Consider the following 19,791-nt stretch of genomic DNA (forward strand, 5'->3'; position numbering starts at 1 on the left):
GAGTCAGTGGGGTTTTCTTTTTGAGACAATTCAAGGTCACTCATTGTTTCATCATCTGACCCAGATTTTTCATAGCACAGCTGTTTTCAGAGAAAATTATTATTGTTGTTGCTTAGTGACCACACCATTTCTTCAAAAATAAGTGCTTGTTGGTTTCATGTTAAACAGATTCGTAGTAGTGATCTTTAAACCATAGAAGATGAACCTGCGGCATTTCCAGGTATATATGTAACAAAGGTACTACACCCACTGGGAATGGACACAAGCGTGCCCTGCTCTGTAGCAGCAGCCTAATGGTGTGTACCAGAGGCAACTCGGTACTTTGCTGTGCCCATTGAGTGATTACATGTTCCCGATTATGTTACCTGTCTATTGGCTGAGTGGCGTGGGTGCATTTCACACCTGAATACCTGCTACCTGCTTGGGGTGCACCAGCAGGTACACCCTAATGCCACAGAGCCCCATATGACCAGCAAGTCCAATAATGGCCGTTTCACTTCGCTGTTCCTGTAGAGAATGTAGGTCCTATGAAGCAGACGGGAGTTATATGAAGAAAAACTACTGGTTGACAGCCTCCTCTTTGTGTGCAACGCATGACCAACAGGGCAAAGAGGGTGTCTGAACGCTTGGACCCTGAATGAGCCCTTCCAGATTGTCTGCCTCTAATACTATTTTCCAGGGATCCCCAAAATACCCACATATTGCATATTATGACACTTAATGTATATTTGGATGTTTTCCAAATAGCCAACACATGGGCTGCTCGTAAATCTGCTCCGGTTTCTCCCAAAAGCCCATCAGATCAGAGCCAGAGTCTTGCCACCCCCCCACCCCACACCCCCCCACCCCCCCCCCCCCCTCCACCCCTAGCAGATGAAAAAAATTTAAATCTGGATCTCCGGTCTTAACTACAGCTTGATAAAGAAGCTAATGCACATTTGACCAAACAATGGGGACATGCTGTAATCCCTCCTCCCTCAAAATCTCCATTAATATGAGGCATTAAGTAAAAAGAACCTGTCAGCTGCTGTCAGTCTGCTGCGGAACTCTGGGAGCCACAAAAACACTTCTGTCAGGAGCGGCGTTTTGACCGTCTGTGGGAATGCACCCCTGTTCCTCTCTTTTTAGACATTCTCCACGCAACCCCCATGGTGCGGGAATTATTCAATTGGTGTATTTCACAAGGCCGTTTCTCCCCCCCCGACCCCCCCACCCCCATTTCAGCAATTTCTTAAATCCCCTTTGGGGTGGGAGCAGCAGCCGGTGACGGCATCCTCCCCAGGCATGTCTGCACGACTGTGACACTAAGCCCATTATGTTTCCATTATGTCCCTCAATTTTCCCTGTGCTTTTCACTTCTGACACCGGCTCTGCTCGAACCCGCGTCCCATATCACTCCAGCCTCCTTTACTTAACGTTTATGCATTTTTACAAGTGGCCTGGCTCTCTCGCTGGTTCATAACACCATTAGAGACAGATGGCTGCGGTTTGTAACAGGGATGAGTGGGTGCACTCTCCTTCCTCTCTCTCTCTCTCTCTCTTTCAGGGTAAAAGCAATGGCATGCCATTGTATTGGACCGTGCTTAATGCAATCCTTTACTGTCCGCTGCAGTGTTGCCGGGAATTCAACCGCGAATGAAAATCCCCGCTGTTGAAATTAATCCCTCTAATATCTCCATGAGGTCTCTGCATGGCTCAAGTCTCAACGGCAAAGTCCAGCATTTAATGCATAATAAACAAGCATTTCAGTCTGCTGACACTTACATCTAAAGTATTTACACAAATTCTGGAACCTACTGTTTATGGCTGCCATGTGTAGTCTAGATTTGCATAACTGCCATCAACAAAGAGCAATAAAACACTGTCCCGCCTGGGCTCACAAAATCTCTGATTATACTGGCGATGTCTAGTAGAACAACCATCCCTCAGTGCTACGGATGGGCTTCCGGAATGAAGAGGGTGATTAAACCAAAGCTTCGATTTCAGCTTTTCGTAACGCAATATGAAATTAAAATGCAAAGGCAGTCACTGCACACAGTATTACTCAAGGTTTTTCTTTCAGGAAAAGTTGTGACAGAACAGGCGCTGGTTTTGATTGAGTCAACTCTAAAGCCAAATGTCACCGTGTCAGACAATGTTGAGCACAGATAAATAATTGCCGCAGGAACACTCATGTGGAAGTTTGATTGAGTTAAGATTTAACTGTGGGTCTATTTGCATATTAATGTGTTCGCTCTGGCAGGAGGTATGTAAAGTTGTTTCCTTCAGGAAGTTTGTAATAAAAGCTTCCGATCAATGAAAATGGCCATTTGTGCTTGTGTTTGTCATCTTAGCAAAAGCAACAGTGCAGGAATTTCCCAGATTTATTTGTATACTAGTGCTGTAAGTGGTGTGTAAATTATCCTAACTGTCTTTGTCGCTGTTTATCTTTGTAAGGCTGCACTATTAAAGGCTATCCATTAATGGCCATGGCTTGTCCAATCAATGGCAGAAAGGAATCGACTTGTTTCGTGGCATTTTTTTTTTCACAAACACGCACGTTATACTGAACTGATGTAATTTTTTCGCGACTGATTCAGCGAAAAACAACGACCACAAATCAACCGCGGCTAATCTGCATGCAAGTACAGCACACTCCAGTTTTTTCCTACTTTGATTAGAGAAAAATGGAATTCCCCAACATCTCATGTACAATTAAATACCAGATTTGACGTGGTCAACCTCACACATTTACATGCAAAATATACCGTTAAACATGAAAAATAAGAAAGTGATGGGCGGCTCACTCTCTGCCCATGTACACGTTCACAGATACGACTGATTCCCTGCCGTAGTACTGCCTGTACTGTTATCCCAGCTCTATCCGTAAGCTTCTCTGCATAATGCCCAAAAAATATAAACAGAGAGGCAAACTGTCCACTCTCTCTATAAAAAATAAAAAAATGAATAATGACACTTATACAGTTTAAAGCCTACACTGAATATATTCGACTCAAATGGTGTATGTTTTAATATGGGTCTACATTCATATGAGAGGAATAAATATTCCATCCTTGTAGTTTAAACTGCCATATTCATACCATGTGAAGTGGAGCTTTCTCTCTCCCATGGCCACAAAGCATATTTATCCATGTTTCACAAAGCAGTTTACAATTAGTTAACAGTGAGGGGATAAAGAGAAGATTTGATTGTTTAAAACCACAATCTGGTGCGGTCTTTAGAAGCGAAGGGATCATCCATGGTAACAGCCCCAGCAGATGTGCTGCTTTTGCTCCGTTTTTTCCTTTTTCATTTTTTCCCATGGACGCTCACAGAGGAAAGAACATACCACCACAATCAGTGCCTTTTCCCATTTTAATTACCAATACTTTGAAAAAAGTGCCTTGCAGGGTCTGCCGTCATATCGGATTGCACAGTGCTATTTGTTATAACAGAAAGGGGTGTTTCTCGAAGCTTAATGAAATGGCACCAAGAACAGCCACCAGGGACACCAGACAGACATGCAGCCACAGTAACCCAAAGACTGTTCAGCTTTATTTGCTCATATAGATTTTTGCTGTACACAGGTCATGCCGTCACACAGAAGGCATATACGAATAGATTCAGTGCTTTCTTTTTTTTTTTCATTTTCAAAGACACATGGCAATAAATAGTGCTCATGAAACAAGACTCTCAACACCTTTTTGAAACTGTACAAAATTTACAACAATTAAGACTCCAAAGTTCTGAGGCAACAACGTTTGAACAGAAAGTATTTTAAATATATAATATATATTTATATGCGTGTGTATGTATGTATGGGTGTGTGTGTGTGTGTGTGTGTAAGATAGAGAGAGAGTGAGGGTGCATGTGTGTAGTGTAGTTTAGTGTCTTTTTTTTCTTTATTTTGTATTTTGTTAGCTGGCTTACTGTTCTATTTCTGGTTGCCCCAGCCGCATTACAGTCTGCCATTTGGCAAATGACTCTGAAAGAAACTCAAACTAACATAAAAACGCTGAACTCTTAATCTGGTATTGCGTTCATTGGCATTCCACAAATCTTCATTTATTTACCTCCGTGCTGAATTTCATATTATCCCTATCCAAACAGTGACTGTGACATGATGTCTATTTTTTTTTTTTACTTCCTGCTCTTTAAAAAGTTTTCTTTATGTACACTGGAGGTATGTTCTGATGCACCATGGAAGGCATTAAAATAATAGGTGACAGACAAAAATAGCAACACGACATGAGCATTACTAACAAACGTGGCTTATAACTGGTCAGAAGAGACATGGAGCCCCCAAGACGCTGGCTATTATATCATAACACACTATTAAAATAACATGACATCAGACCAATTAGCTGCGTTAGCATTACCAGCTTCTTATTCCCTTTTGTGTGTATTCATGAATATGTGTGTTATAACGTCGTACAATTATCTGCTGAGAAAGCCATTTGAGACCAGCCAAAATGTAACACTTTCTGAAGAATTCTCCTGACGATGATTCCTTTCTATATGACCATCAATGAGATGCAGCCTTTTTTTTTTTTTTAACAAACTGACAACATTCATGGGAGGCTTTGATCGCCACTGTTAAATAAATGTGCATGCCTTGTGTGACTCTTTCATAATATTTCTGACCTACAGAAATAATCAATTTTGTTATACTGTTACGCTTTCATTAAAATCCACAGCTAGCCTAAGGTATTAAGAAATTTGGCAGTCCCAATGTTTTTAATCCCACGATAGACTGCGCTGAATCTCAGGATAATTTAATGTGCAAAAGCTACCTCCCGGCTTCACTGCTGCAAGAGAGAGGAGAAACTGCTCTCAAAAAGGCCGGGGACCCTCACAGAGCCCAGAAACCCACGGTGTTGTCTGGGGGGTGTCAGAGAAAACAGACACGGTGAGGCCTGTGTGCTCTTCTACTCTCCTCCCTTTCCTCTCACTCTGCCTCAGCAGAGAGGACTCTGGGAGTATGAGGAACATCCTAGAATCATACACATGAGCTTTCGCCTCCGTTAAACCAGACAGCGATGGTATGCCAAAGGAACAACACAGAAGGTGAATCTGAGCAAGTCTGTTTAACAGGGCTCCCTCCCCCAGGACTCTGTAGCACTGTGGGTCTGTTGCGGGCCAGCCACAACTGTGCCTCTGGTTCAAAATAAGACTGTCCCAAAAAGCCAACACCCGATCCCAGTCAGGCTTCAGAGAACAGCTTGGTGTCAGACGTTCTCAAGACATCGATGTCTGCATTACCCCTCGTTTCCAGTTGTCAATGTTTAAAGACCTTTCATATACTGTAAGTCACAGCTGACAAACTGAGTGCATGATTCAAGCCTCCTCCTCTCCTGGTGTTTTATAAATCTTCGTGAGTAAATTTTTGCCTTCTTTGACCATTGGAATTATGGGGTCAGGGATCACAGAAATGAATAGATAATGCAGTGTATGTAGCACAAACGGATGAACACCTGCTTAGATGTGTCAAGCCACAAACAATCACCGAATCACCTCCTATGCATTTGTGTTGATTCATTCAGGATAACAGTAGTTGATAAGTGCAACTTCCTGAAACAGCGGTCGTAGAATGAAACATTTAACTGCTGCTGTCTGCATTGTGCATTCATCTCTCTTCAATTTTGACTGTCTATGTGCAGAAGAGAAGTGTAAAGTGCATTGCCAATGAAAAGGCTTTGACATGAACGGCAATTGTTATCATTCAGAATCATGCAGAAGAGCTCAAATTTTCTTTTTCTGTGCAACTGTAACTGTGGTCCGAATAGCTCTGAAGGATGTTTTTTCTTGCCTGTGGGTTTGAAGATAACCCATCACCTTCACACACAAATCCATGCTGGAACTGTATAAATACAGTTTTAACAAGAAAGAAACCAATAAATAAATGTAAAACAGCGACAATTATGGCATCATTCCCCTGGTGCCCCCCCTGCCAGATCTGCCTGTACATCTGGCACCTTTCGGTGACCTCCTGCATTCTGTGACATCACTTCCTGGCCACCTCCAGCCTAACTTCCACCATTTTGGTGTGGTGATGACAGGAGCAGTGGGCTTCTGCAGTTTGTTTTCAGGGGGCTGGTGTGGCTGAAGCATGGTCTCCACACCCTGCCCCCCTTTCCCCCTTCTCAGAAGACAAAACATCAGTTCTGGTAAAATAGAAATGTAAAAAGCTCACTTTGTCTGTTTGTCTTTCCTCTGTCTACTATGTGTACAGTGGGACCGCCACTCGGAGGCCTTAGAACTGGGAGTGGTCCATCTCATCCAGCCAGGAGGCGGGGCTGGTGGGGAAGTCAGGGTACCCCGTGCTGCTCCCCGTGGAGAGGTCAGAGGTGGGCCCCCCCGCCATGGCCCTCAGAGCCTGGCCCACTCCGCCCTGCCCACCCTGCGCCATGATGCTGTCCATGGCGAAGCCCAGGTTGTTGAGCAGCGGGGTGTGGCCGGGCAGGGAGGCGATGGAGGACGGCGACTGGGGGAGGCCGTAGGGACTGCCCGCCCGCAAGTCATGGTAAGGCTGGCCGGCGCCATCCAGGGAGAAGCCCCCGTTTAGCAGGTTCCCGTTCCCCACGTCGCCAACGCTCCCGTACAGGCCGTTATTGTGGCCCAGGTCAGACAGGATCTGGTCCTCTGAGGGGAGAGAGAGAGAGGAGATAAGTCAGTATGACAACACAAGGGTGTTTCCATATTGGGTCTTCCAGTGATCTGGAGAACATGCAGTTTGATCAGCTTTTTCTTTGGCATAAGACATGACAGCACATGCGCACTGTTAATGCTCCTGGAAACTCAATCCCTGCTTCAATCCATGTGAACTTTCATCAGCTCAGTAACTTCAGCAAACCGACACAATATGTGTTCAAGCACACTCAATTAAGTGCCCATGCTGAGGGGGCATTTGTCATGCAGATATAAAAATGGCACAGGTTTACAGAATTAGGTGATAATGGAATGGCCTCTTATTGGGGTTCGGCGCGCTGCGGGCAGAGCAGTTGTGATTTACCCTTAGCCCACACAAGAGGGGCTCCGCACGCCATGCTCAACATGTCTGCTCAGTCCCTCAAGTGTTCTTTCAATAGCGACAAAGCCCCAGAGCACTTTGCTGCTAATTGACCAAAAGCTCCGCCTGCTTTATAGAGTTTGTGCGGTGGCCTTTTCATTTCTTGTAAAAATGGCCTCCTTTTAAAAAGAAGCTTGAGATTTTTATGAGCCTCCCAAACACGTTTGCGAACGTCAAATAATCATCAACAAAAAAACATGTTAGTATCTAAAACCTGAAGGCTGAACCTAAAACCTAAAACCCAGAACCTGAGGCTGAAGGCTTCCTGTTCTATCAGGGGTTTCTGTTTGAAGGAAGTCCAGGAGAAATAAAATGGCGGCGGAGACAGGAGAGGAGTTTGGGCACTGACCCCTGAAGCTCAGCTCGCTGTCGCTCAGGCCTCCGTCCTCCGCCGAGCTCTCCTTCTCCGTCTTGCTGCCCCCCCGGCTGCGCTTCACCGTCTTGTAGAACTGGCCCCAGCGGTGCCGCCCGGCGTCCTTCTTCAGGCGCTTCTCCTTGGCGCGCCGGTTCTGGAACCAGACCTGCCATTACGGGAGGAGGAAGAGCGCAGAGCTTCATCATGAAGATTTACGTAACCGGTCAAATCACTTTTTGGAGTGTGCTGAGTTGCTCAGAGGGTTAGTCTCCAGACATTATCTACCAGGAGTAATGTCCCACCACCTGGTAATGTCCGTGCAAATAAAGGACTGACTGGGACACCGTGCACACCCCCCCCCCCCGCAGCGACCCCGCTGTCCCGGGACACACCTGCACCACCCTCATGTCCAGGCCCGTCTCGGAGGAGAGCTGCTCGCGCACGTGGCGGGCGGGCTTGGGCGAGTTCTTGTACGCGCTCTTCAGGGTCTCCAGCTGCTTGGCTGTGATGGTGGTCCGCGGTCGCTTAGCGCCTGCCTCAGAATCGTCTACGAGAGGAAAAGACCAAACGTCATTGCAGAAAAACCGAGCGTATGCACAGCCCATAATAATATTTCAGTAAAGCAATGCATTGTTTTCAGAATGTTTATTTTTTTTATTTAAAGAATTATGAATTATTTCCCTAAAATACAAATCCACATAAATGAAATTCATTTTGTTGAGGGTTGACCTGTGACTGTTCAGTTCTATCTAATAAGCGTGGGAAAAGGACACAGAGTCAAGGTAATAATGGATGATAAAGAGCAGTGGAGAAGACTGGCCCAGCGGACAGGTCCACAGACCTCTCCTCAGCTCAAACTGAGTCTCTGCGGCTGCATGGGATATAAATCCCCCCTGGGGATGCCAGCAGTAGGGAGTTATTGGGACCCCACTAAAAATGTGCATTACATCACTTAACATAATCAATCACAGGGGCACGGAAATCTCCATAAATACAAAGCTGGGGCTTTCAGCATCAAATCCATGAAAGGTCGCGCCAACTTTAGATTTAATAACCAAGATGCTGAGACCCCACTGGGGTACTTTTATTGTGATATTGTTTATTCACTATTCCCCGGTCTCTTGTGATCCATCGATGTCTCTATTATTGTAAATAAAGGGGTAAATTGTGCCTTCCCGGCTGATGAACCCCAGATTTAACTGCGTTTGAACTGTCGGCTGGAGCTTGGCCCTCGATTTGCGCCGTGACTCCTCCCGACAGCTCCCCTGCTGGGTAGGCCTTTGGGGGGAGGGGGGCTCCCAGCAGCGGAGGGGCGGGGCTCCCAACAGCGAGAGGGGCGGGGCTCCCAACAGCAAGAGGGGCGGGGCTCCCAACAGAGAGAGGGGTGGGGCTCTAAGCAGCAAGAGAGGCGGAGCTCTAAGCAGCGAGAGGGGTGAGGCTCCCAACAGCAAAAGGGGCGGGGCTGCCAACAGCGAAAGGGGTGGGGCTTTAAGCAGCGAGAGGGGCGGAGCTCCCGGCAGTGGGAGGGGCGGGGCTCCCAGCAGTGAGAGGGGCAGGGCAAACTGCAGTCTCAGTGCCGAGAACGTAACACGCAGCCACCCCATCATTACACCTCTAGTTCTGTTTGAACAGGACACTTAAGCACATTCCACCTATGGTCACTGCCAACAGGCAGGCAGTAAATGCACTCTACCCATGCAAGATGAATGGTTTCTGTAAGGCCCCAGTTTCAATGTCAGAGAGGTCCCCCTGGGATCACTGGGAAAATGCACTCTGGGAATGTATTTATACATGCAAAAGATTTCAGACAACACAATTTGTACGAATTTCAAGACAGAGAAAGGTTTGAAGAAAATGTAGATTAATGGATTGTGAGAGAAGACGGATGGTCGCGCCATACTGGGGGAAGATGGATGCCTCACCGTTCTGTTTGGCGGTCTCGTAGTCTTCCTTGCACACCAGTCTGCCATCCTCCATGAGGTAGAACTCATCCCCGGTGGCCAGCTGTCGGCTGCACATCACACAGGCGAAACAGTGCAGGTGATACACAAAGTCCTGGGCCTTCCGTACCACCTGCGTCGGGGGGATCCCCTGTTGGCACGACGCACACTTCGTCCCGAAGCGTCTGGGAACACAGATACACGCAATCACCGCTTGGAACAAAAATGCAGCACCATAGACCTCCTGTCTTCCATTTTGTTTAGCGAGGGAGTGGCGGCAAAAATTACAACACAACAATGCTGGCTTTCAGCAATGTCACTGCTTTTCCAGCTACTCCTCAGACTAATAACTGTAATATATTATTAGGAGTATTAGTTGTATTGGGAAAACTGCAGCTGAATGCATTTCGTGTCTTGGCAGGCTGGTCTTTAGCTTGATTCATGGCTTGGATCAATGTAGTGGGGGCCCAGAAATACAGTAGCTCTCGCACGCTAAACACACCGGAGAGAACCAATAAAACAGCGGCTCAGTGAGGGCGGTAAATCACAGAATGTATAAAGAGACATAAACCCTTTCTCTTGACCAAGGTGAAGCTTCCTCATTATTGCTGAGAAATCCAGCTGCCAGCCTTAGCTCACTCCCTTTTAATTCACTGTGGGCAGTCTCAAATTCTATGGTGTGTGCCACATCTCTATGGTACACTGTGGCAGTTTTAAAGCCTCCTGTGCCTACCACATCTCTATGGTACCCTTGACAGTTTCAAATCGCCCTGTGTCTGCCACATCACTATGGAACTCTTGGCAGTTGTAAATCCTCCCGTGTCTGCCACATCTCTATGGTACATTGTGGCGGTTTTAAATCCTCCTGTGTCTGTCACATCCCTCTGGTACACTGTGGTAGTTTTAACATTAAAATCCTCCTGTTGTCCCCTGGGCCACCTAATAAAGTTAGCTTCCACTCTCTGCCTTGGGAGCTTTTTAGGTCTCATTGAAGCTTTTGACATTAAAACCCCCTCAAACATGATTTAGTAAAAGCCAGTACTGATCAGTACTGATCCTGTTTTGGATAAAAGTCAAACCTAATTTTCTTCTTTAATGCCTCTGAAATTCAATCGTAAAAAGGAACAGGAAGGAGAGAGAAAGAGGAAAGAAAAAATGCAAAGTTCCTGTTATTTCCGTGCCCACCTCAGGCTGGCCGCGATATCGTACCGTCTTCTATAAAGAGCCGCTGGAAGGAGGCTGTCAGACTCAATTCACGGAGGACTGAATGTCCAGCGCTTGCGTTTCTCTTTGTGTCAATGGTGCTGGCATATTGGCTTGAGTCAGATACATTTACTCCTCTGTGCGTCCCAATATTCGCTATAGCACAATATCACGGGAGTATCAGGAACGACTATGATCTTCAGGTTTGATTTACTATGTTCAAAATTGTAAAAATATGTTAAACTGGATAGATGACTGTGTAATTAGTTGGTTAGGTTCAAAACCAGCTCACATATGTCCCTGTATGACTCCATGTATTGATAGCTGATTGTATCCAGAATAACTAAGACCACTGAGTAAAATAATGTACTGTATCCAGCAAAAACTGACAAAATTTTCTCTTTGCTCTCTCAGAACATGGATTAATTAACAGACCCATTCTTACTTATGCCTATCATTGACACAAAATAATCATTGAACCCTAACACAAGCAAGAGAACGATGATTATCTGATTGATAATGATGATTACAAAATATATAAATTGTGCAATGGAAATGTTTGCCTTACATTCCATGACATACAGAATTCTCTCCCTAGAACAATCTTAGATAACTACTGTACATTAAACCATCAAAGGTTCCACTGGACAGAAATTAGAGTTACAGGAGTAAAAGATGCAATCGGTTACAAAGGTCAGTGCAGATTTTCATGACTTTTTCTGTCAAATCCAGGTTAAACAAACAGCCTTGTGTGGAAACTGGTCAAGAATGACAATAAACCCACAAGAGACAGGCACTAGCCACAGATAGGCTGCACTTTCAGTCGAATGCTCTAAATCAGCTCATTGATGTACTCATTTAGAAGATGAAAAATATTCCACGCAAATGTGTACAGGGAGCTTTGCAGTGTGTATTAAAGGTGAGGAAAACAGACTTATTACCTTCACCTACCAGCAAAAAGCTATTGCGCTCTGTTCTTAGTTAAACCAGGTGCTCCCTAACCCAGAATGGCACACCTGCAAGAACACGGCCCCAAACTAAAGCACTAATTCAGGTATTGAATGCTCTTCTAAAGTCAGCCTGCTTCTTCTCAGTGACACTGTAGCCATTTAATCTAGATTATTTCTTCAATATGTGACAGCCTTTGGTCAATGACTGCTCACACTTTTTGATAAATTACCATAGCACAGGTTGTTAATGATTATTTTCATTTGCTACTATAATCAATTTTTTCCAAAATAATCACATTCCCTTCATATGTGTCCAATTTCCACACCTGCTGTGTTCATTACATGATTGCTTGTTGCACTGTAATAACTCATTAACAGAGGTTCAATTTATGATAAATCGTAAAATATTTCATGTATGTAGGCTAGGGAGAGAATAAATGACAGAAATGTTATCACACTTATTTGCCTAGACTTTTCGTTAAAATTGGTAATATTCAAATATATGATCCCATCGTGTAATACAAGCGAATAATGGAGGAAAATTATGTGTGATATAGGCTAATTTAAACTGGTCTTTTCATAAAATTGTCGTTGGCATCAATTGAGATAATGTGAACAATCTGGTAAAACTGCATTACAGTCGGTGATCAGCCGATCTGCTATTATCCTTCCGCGCAAGAAAAACTTGTAGAAAATTTAACCAGCACTTACTTGAAGAAATCCTCTTTGCAGTATACATTCCCCGCCCGCGAGAAACACTTGTCGGCCAGCAGAGCCTGACAGTCGGCACACTTCAGACATTTGGAGTGCCAGTGTCGATCCAGCACCTTCAGTATGAACTTGTCCAGGATGTGCTGACTGCAACCTGCGCAATGGGGAATTTCTGCGTGGGTGGGAGAAAACACATGGCGGGCGTTACTTCATACTGGCTACTCACAGAAACAACGATAACGAGAGAAAAATGAAACTTTTTTTTTTTGTTGCCATTGCACATCTATATTATTAAGGTGTGGATATTATCTAAACTATAACTTCACAGATTTAACTCATAACTGTAACAGCTTACAGTAACTATCTAGCTAATATGACTCCAGAGAACGACAAAACAATAGCTAATATCCTTTTTCGAGCAGACGCATTATGTAGGCTACGTATTCCTATTATAATGCGCACGATGTATAGAAATTCATATTCAAATTCACTACAATAATAATAATAATAATAATAATAATAATAATAATAATAATAATAATAATTGAATACGCAAATGGTTAAATGAATAGAAATAATCTGAATTACAATTTTACAATTAATAACAATGCCTTCCGCAAACACAGGTGAAAATATCAGGCGAAAAGGCCCAATGTTTTGAATCGAAACACAGAAAAGGCTTAATACTGCGCCTTCTTATAACAAAGACAGTATTTCAGTGATAAGAAAACGCGGCTTGAGAATGTGATTACAAAATTAATTCTTAAAAATCAATGGAGTTTAGCAAAGCTCATTAGATCTTTCATGCAAATCTTTTTAAATTTACATTTTTATCCAATTATTTGGCGATCAATATGATTTATTTCATAAAATACCAGGTTGTTTGTTCTGCTATATAAGAAATACACAATAACAAAAGTGTATGATTATCAATGTAGCTTAGTATTGAGAAATACTGCCAAGAAGTATACAATTAAAGAAGAGCAAATATATTATAAGATTAATTTTATTTTTTCACCTCTTTCTGTTTATGGACATATTTCTCTGGAAAACATTTTCATTTTCATATTGCATAATAAGCTAAGAGTATTATTATTATTATTATTATTATTATTATTATTATTATTATTATTATTATTATTATTATTATTTGTAGCATTAGTAGTAGTAGCCTAGTAATAGGTAGGGCATATAAATAAGGATTTAAGAATATGGAATATAAGGCAACCGCATGTTACTAAAATCAAAGACTTATAATGAGATATAATACCTTATAATGACAGTGTTCAAATAAAGTAAATAACATACAAAACCACTCTTTGCGATAGATTAATAAACGCATAAATTGTCATTTATAAACGTAGCCTGGCCATCGGTCAATTTACAAATACCTTTGCGGAAAAAAACCCCTCTGGAAATAAAGATATAACAATAATTTTCACAAAATGTTCCCATATAGCCAACAGTCCCCTCTCTGTTTTCCTATCCGAGCTTTCCTCTGTGAAGAACGAATGTTTGATTGGTTAACAGACTAGGGAAAGAAAGAGATCTATTCCCATGATAAGTAATCGATAGCTAAGTATAACAGGCGAGGACAAGAAGAGATTGGAAATGGGGGGTGAAAATTGCAATTGACCGATTGACCTGAAGCAAAAGTAACATTATTTCACTTGAATCACCTTAGGGCACATTATAGTGGCTTGTCTAATGGAGTGAAGGAACAGGAAGTTGGTGAAATGTAGGGCTGGCAGGTGGGTGGATCCACTTATTCAAGGGACACGCGCTGAACTGCGGTACACAAGCTTGCTTGCTTATGTCGTTTTATGCGCTCGATTAAGCGTCACCGCACAGAATATTCAGTTGTAGCCAATACCCTATAAACAGACCGCGGGAACAAATGGGCTTCTATTGACTGTATGTTTGTGATTTGTCAGGACATTCGCGCACCATGATTGCTTATAATAAAGGTGAGCATTTCATGGTATGCTGCATTTTATTTGTTTTTACGTTCGATATGTCCACTCTATGCATATGTTTACCTCTAAACTGTCATCGGTATAGGTTTTGCAACAAAAATCGGCACTGTATTTGTGGCTTATAACCTCTTTATAAACACACTTTGTAGTATTTTATTCTTCTTACCTCGGTAAATTATCTGTTATCCTAGTAATTTACCATTTAAAATGTCATTATCACTGGCATCAGAACAAAATAAAATTTAACCCTATAGGGGTTCTTCACTGAACATGCTGATATAACAATTACTATTGCCAACTGAAAGCAATGGAGTTTTAGCGCACAGGCTTAAAATTTTGAAAAACCATTCCAAAAAACTTACTCTTCTAAGTTTTTAAATAATACAATTTAGACAAAATCCATCAAAAGGCTTAGGCACAAAGAAGCTATGTGCTGTACCTGAAATTGCTATTTTTAACGGCGGAGCCTAAGGTTGTGAAAAGAGAAAACATTTTTTTCACGATTTTATGAATGATAAACGCTGAATGCTTGTGTGTGTCTGTGTGTGTGTGTGTGTGTGTGTGTGTGTGATTTTCATGCCGCGGAATGCGTTGTGGGAAATAATTTGCTGGCATTGTTGTTTTTCATACCACTATGCCAATTACACAAGAAGTCGACTGGCATTGCTCGGTTCATCTCAACGATGCATCTGTTTTTCTCGGTGTGATAATGGATAATAATGAACCTTAACGAATCAGCAGTGTATAGTAGATAGCACAGACAGTCAAAATAGCAACAATGGCATTCTGGGATATTTATGGAATTATTTCACAGGGCTCACTGTGAGGACACAATACGGTTTCTTTAAATCTTAAAAAGATGGCAGCCAAAGTAAAGGTTGCTTCGCATGTCCAGCATATCACTTACAACACATTGATGGGAGGACGAGGAATAAGGGAACCCGGTAGTTGTACGGTAGGCCTACTTATAAAGCTGTTCTCTTAAAAGCCTGTTAATTAAAACGCCTCAGTTGAGACGACCTTGTTGATTTTGGTGAAGCAGTTTATAATTATGGTGGAATAAGTTGCGAAATGGAAGAGAATATGTAAAGCAACGGTGGCAATACACATCTGAAACACTACACGATTTAATGAACGATAAACCATTGAGAAGGTGCTGAACGGATAGCGCCGCGAGGGATTTCAGTTGGGCTGCGGAGTCTTGGCATTACTTCCAGCCTACACCATGCTACTGCTACATTATCCCTTGGCGGCTGGGCAAGTAAATCCATTAGTTTAGCCCATTCCTTTTTTGTCAGTCGTCTGTGTGGCAGCCCAGTATTCGGTGCTGACACTGGGACACACTGTACATCTGCCCCTTTTCTCTATAACGGTTGTATCAACCTAAATTCCCGCTATAAAATATTCCACACCTCTCAAAGTTAAAGCAAAGTTAAACCCACTTTAGTTTTGAAATGTCTGCCAGCTTGATCAACCGACGCGCAGGTCAGGAAAAATAACTGACGTAACCATTGTGCTATTCTTTTCAAAGCGCTAAATAAACCCGAGGTTCATTATAGCAATTCTGTAAGAATTCCAGGAAAAGTGGAGTAGGCTATATTTTAAACTTTCAATTTTCAATGAAGTACATTTTAATTTCAATATAGGGATTTATCTCATTATGAATTATAACCCAGGACATAAACATGCAATCCAGATTACAACATCTACAGGTTTGTCTAATATCAACCATGAGCAAACGCTGCATGACTGGAGAGTCCGAATTTATCCAATGTAAAGATTTTAAGTGTCTGTTATATTTATGCGACACAATAGTGATACTTTGAGAAGACAGATCAACAGTACATTCATTCAATTTAGATACTTTTCATTAGCCTAAATCTCGGTTCAGGCAATGCTTCTGTTGAGGGATTCTGTTATAATAATAATAATAATGCCACAGTGCTATCGTGAGCAATAATAGTTTTAATATTCGTATGAACATATTGATCATTATTATCTTTTTAATGTTTTATTATTAAATGCTAACAATATTGGGATACATAAAATGGCTCACTTCCTCCGGTATAATCCGGTGTTTAATCCAGTGTATTTCCACCAGAGTGGTTAAACAGGAAGATAGCCAAATATTAAATATCTCTTTAATTTACCAAATTAAACAGCGTGCCTTTTATGTAGCATACAAAAAAATGTTTAAAAATAAAAAATGATGTTTAAATGTATTGTTTTTGTCAAGCTCTGTTCCACACACTTGGTTTGTATCAAATGTGCATTATACCATGTAGCCTACAAACCTAAATTATATGCAGTTAATATAATGTTTCTCTCAGTGGTATAGGCACAGCCAGAAGTGTGGTACATTGATTATATGGGGTATGGGGAAAGGCTAAAATAATACAAACGTTGTCGAAGCCAATATCTCAGAAACCAGCGGTTTAGTAGAATTTTCACTGATGTACAGAAAAACCCAACCGTTTTCCTGAACAAAATCTCATACTAGAGGATGAAAACAATAAGAAAAAAAATGTAGTCAAACTGTACATTCCGCTGGCTCAGATATACATAATTAGGTCAGGAATTCATCCAATTCAAACTCCATCTTGATTGCGAGATCAGATTATATAGGCCTAGTAGAGATTAACATGTCGGAGATAAAGAGCAGACGCGTAGATAATAGGTAATTCTGTACTTCGATGCTGCTGAGTATTTAAATATATGTATTCCCAAATTACATTTCTTTCATACACCAGACATTATTCTAATATTGACGAAGCAATGCTAACGAAATCATTACATGACGCTAAGAATACGTTCATTTTTATCTGATGAGAAACTAAGTACTCAATAGAATATGATCAATTGAAATATCTGTTATACACACTTCCATGTAAGCATTCGTTTATTTTATGTAATGTTAAAACGTTAATACAGACGCAAGCTACCCTTCTAAAACCCAGTGTGCTTACGATGAGACAGTTTCAAGTCCAAAGCCACTGCAGGCAGGCTGGCACAACCACTGTGAAATCAAACCCTGTAGGGCCGATACACACCTGGCTTGTGAAGCTACAAACTAAACGACTATATGTGCAACTGACACCTTTCCAAAAATTGTATAAAACAATTTGATTTTAAAAAATAAATAAAGAGGCAATAGCTAGTGTGATAATTAAACATAAATGAGTCGATGGTGTAAACAGACTTACAGAAAGCGTGTATCTTTCAAAAATACGTACAATAGTCAAATAGTCTCGCCGTTACTGTTGCGTAAACAAGAAAAAACAAGACGAAGAAACATACCAAGAAACAGGCTACATACTGATATATTCATATATGTGTCAATGCAGTCTTAATCTTAATATCTGACCCACACAACTACCCACCCACCCTCACGCACACACACTCACACGCACGCACGCACGCACACACACTCGTATACACACATACACATGAGAAAGCATATGAAATCTCAGACTGTCTCCATACTTCCGGTCTCGTTTCTATCTTGTCTCGTGCAGCTTAATTAAAGCACGTTCTATTTGTTTCTACAGCAGCGGCTGCAGCATTTCCAAGCAAGACTGCCACTTGTTTTATGAAATAATCGATAGTAAAGGGAGAAAAGGCTTACGTTGCATTGGCACTCCGAGTATCTCTGGTAGACCCTTGACAGGACTCTCGGTCGGTAGAACAGCCGCACTTTGCATCATTGTGATCCAACAAGATAAAAAACACACATAAATACTCTCAGAAACGGAAGGCTGCGAATCTCCCGTCTATGTCATATAAAAGCAAATTTAAAATAATGTATAAAATAGAGATGCGCCCGTCTTTTGAGTTAATGTTCCCCCTCTCTGTTAGAATCCCAGCTGCGTTTTTTATCCTGGAATATCCTCCGAGCCTGCGGTTTTCGCCGTGGTCTTTTGGTGTGGATCGCACAAGCAGCTTGATTCATTCACACTGCAGGGGCAATGATGACGTCATCACGGCCAGAGGCCCCGCCCGGGGCCAATGGGAACTCGGGAATGGCCGCGAATGGGCTGAAGAATGTTGGTCATGGACGCAGGTAAGCAGTGAGAAGGTGGGGTTTGGAACGTGGAGGCGGGATACCATCAGAGGCGGAACCTTCCCGGAGGATGTGCACAATAAATACAGGCCAGCTTTCCCTTCGAGTTAGCTCGCGGAAGAATCATTCTTGATTTCAGATAGCCCAAGAATGTACCAGCAACAATTGCTTTTCAGGTAAATCGGTTAGTTTCTATACCGAGTTTTAGTCAATGTGTGTAGGCAAATGTATATTAGTAGACCCAAATAAGTAAATATCGTTGGTTTGCTGGGCAGCATTTAGCTTTTACGGTGCAATCTTCTTTCACATACACCCTTTCGTAAATCAGATCATTGTAGCTATACCTAGCAGGCTACTCATTTATAGGCCTACATCGTGGCTCCAGTTCCGATAACATTCTGGTTTGCATTAATTCGTTAAAAAGCAGGCGTAGCAAATTATTAGCCTAACGAGCCTACACGAATTTAAACAATAGTAGTTTAATAGCACACGAGCAGTGAAAAAAATAAATATCTGGCTAAATTTAAACGTATCGCTAAAAAGCTAATTGCCTTGACAGACTGTGTTAGAAGTCCGAGCAGAGTCTGCGCTGACAGTATTCATTTCAATCCAGTAGTCGAGTGACTAGTCTCTGATAAAATATTCCCTCCTGAGAGTTCGTAGTTCAGGCTAGATGAACTCAATCTTCACATCCAATTCTCTTCAAGGCTGCAATGAAACGCAGTGTGGTTCGCCGCTCTTCCTTTCGCACAGTTATACATCAATAATATCTTTCTATTCTGGTATCATTATTTATACATATCGAGTTTCATTATACATATCAAGTTATAATGGTTGCTGTGATTAAAAACAACAACTACAACATTATTATTATTATTATTATTATAAATGCTATTGATTTCTAGTGAAACATCAACTTGTTACACTAGAAAGTATAGGCGGCCCGAATTTTTGAGCAATACCGATAGTTTTCAAACTGTGGTAGTTTGAAAGTACTATCACCAGCTGGTTCAATCGGCCGTCGCTCTTAGCTTAATCGGTGTCGCAGTGTAAAGGGAACTAAGGCAGGTGCGTTGCACCTGTGTTTCTCATAACTGCTTATTTTACTATAGCAGATCTGTTGCAAAGTAGGCTACATGACCGGTTCGATTAAGACACAAGAAAGTGGAAAAAACTTACACATTTATGCCTGCTATTAAGTAGGCTAGGCTAAATTTGGGATTTGGCTTCTGGGCATTTCCCATAGCGTAACAGGCCACCAAACTACATCGAGTGCATTGAAATACCTATACATTTAACAGGATATAAAGCAGAGATGGCTTAACTTCCAAGGTTGGCAATAGTGTGCCTGCAGGATACACAGTAGGCCTGTTGGCTTGAAAAATAAGCAAATGGAATGCCGGGCGATCTGTTTAATACTTTTAAAAAGGACTGAAATTTGTAACTCAGTTATTAGAATGTCAAAGGTAAAATGTTTACTTTTCTCTCCTTTTGAGATTGACCATGTACTTCAGAGTAGACTATACCATCATAAGCCTACATTAGCCT

The 19,791-nt window shown here is 42.0% G+C and overlaps 1 protein-coding gene across 1 annotated transcript; it reads right to left on the reverse strand.

Moving 5' to 3' along the window:
- Positions 1 to 3,512: 3,512 nt before the first annotated feature.
- Positions 3,513 to 18,256, reverse strand: lhx4 (LIM homeobox 4). Its single transcript, XM_064333282.1, has 6 exons — positions 17,809 to 18,256; positions 12,208 to 12,379; positions 9,326 to 9,528; positions 7,796 to 7,950; positions 7,398 to 7,569; positions 3,513 to 6,621 (listed from the first exon to the last, which is right to left on the reverse strand). Exons 1-6 carry the CDS (start codon positions 17,885 to 17,887, stop codon positions 6,233 to 6,235), a joined length of 1,170 nt encoding a protein of 389 aa, XP_064189352.1. The 5' UTR covers positions 17,888 to 18,256; the 3' UTR covers positions 3,513 to 6,232.
- Positions 18,257 to 19,791: the final 1,535 nt, after the last annotated feature.

The sequence above is a fragment of the Anguilla rostrata genome, chromosome 4 (assembly GCF_018555375.3).
Source record: "Anguilla rostrata isolate EN2019 chromosome 4, ASM1855537v3, whole genome shotgun sequence".
In the NCBI taxonomy this organism is placed as follows: domain Eukaryota; kingdom Metazoa; phylum Chordata; class Actinopteri; order Anguilliformes; family Anguillidae; genus Anguilla; species Anguilla rostrata.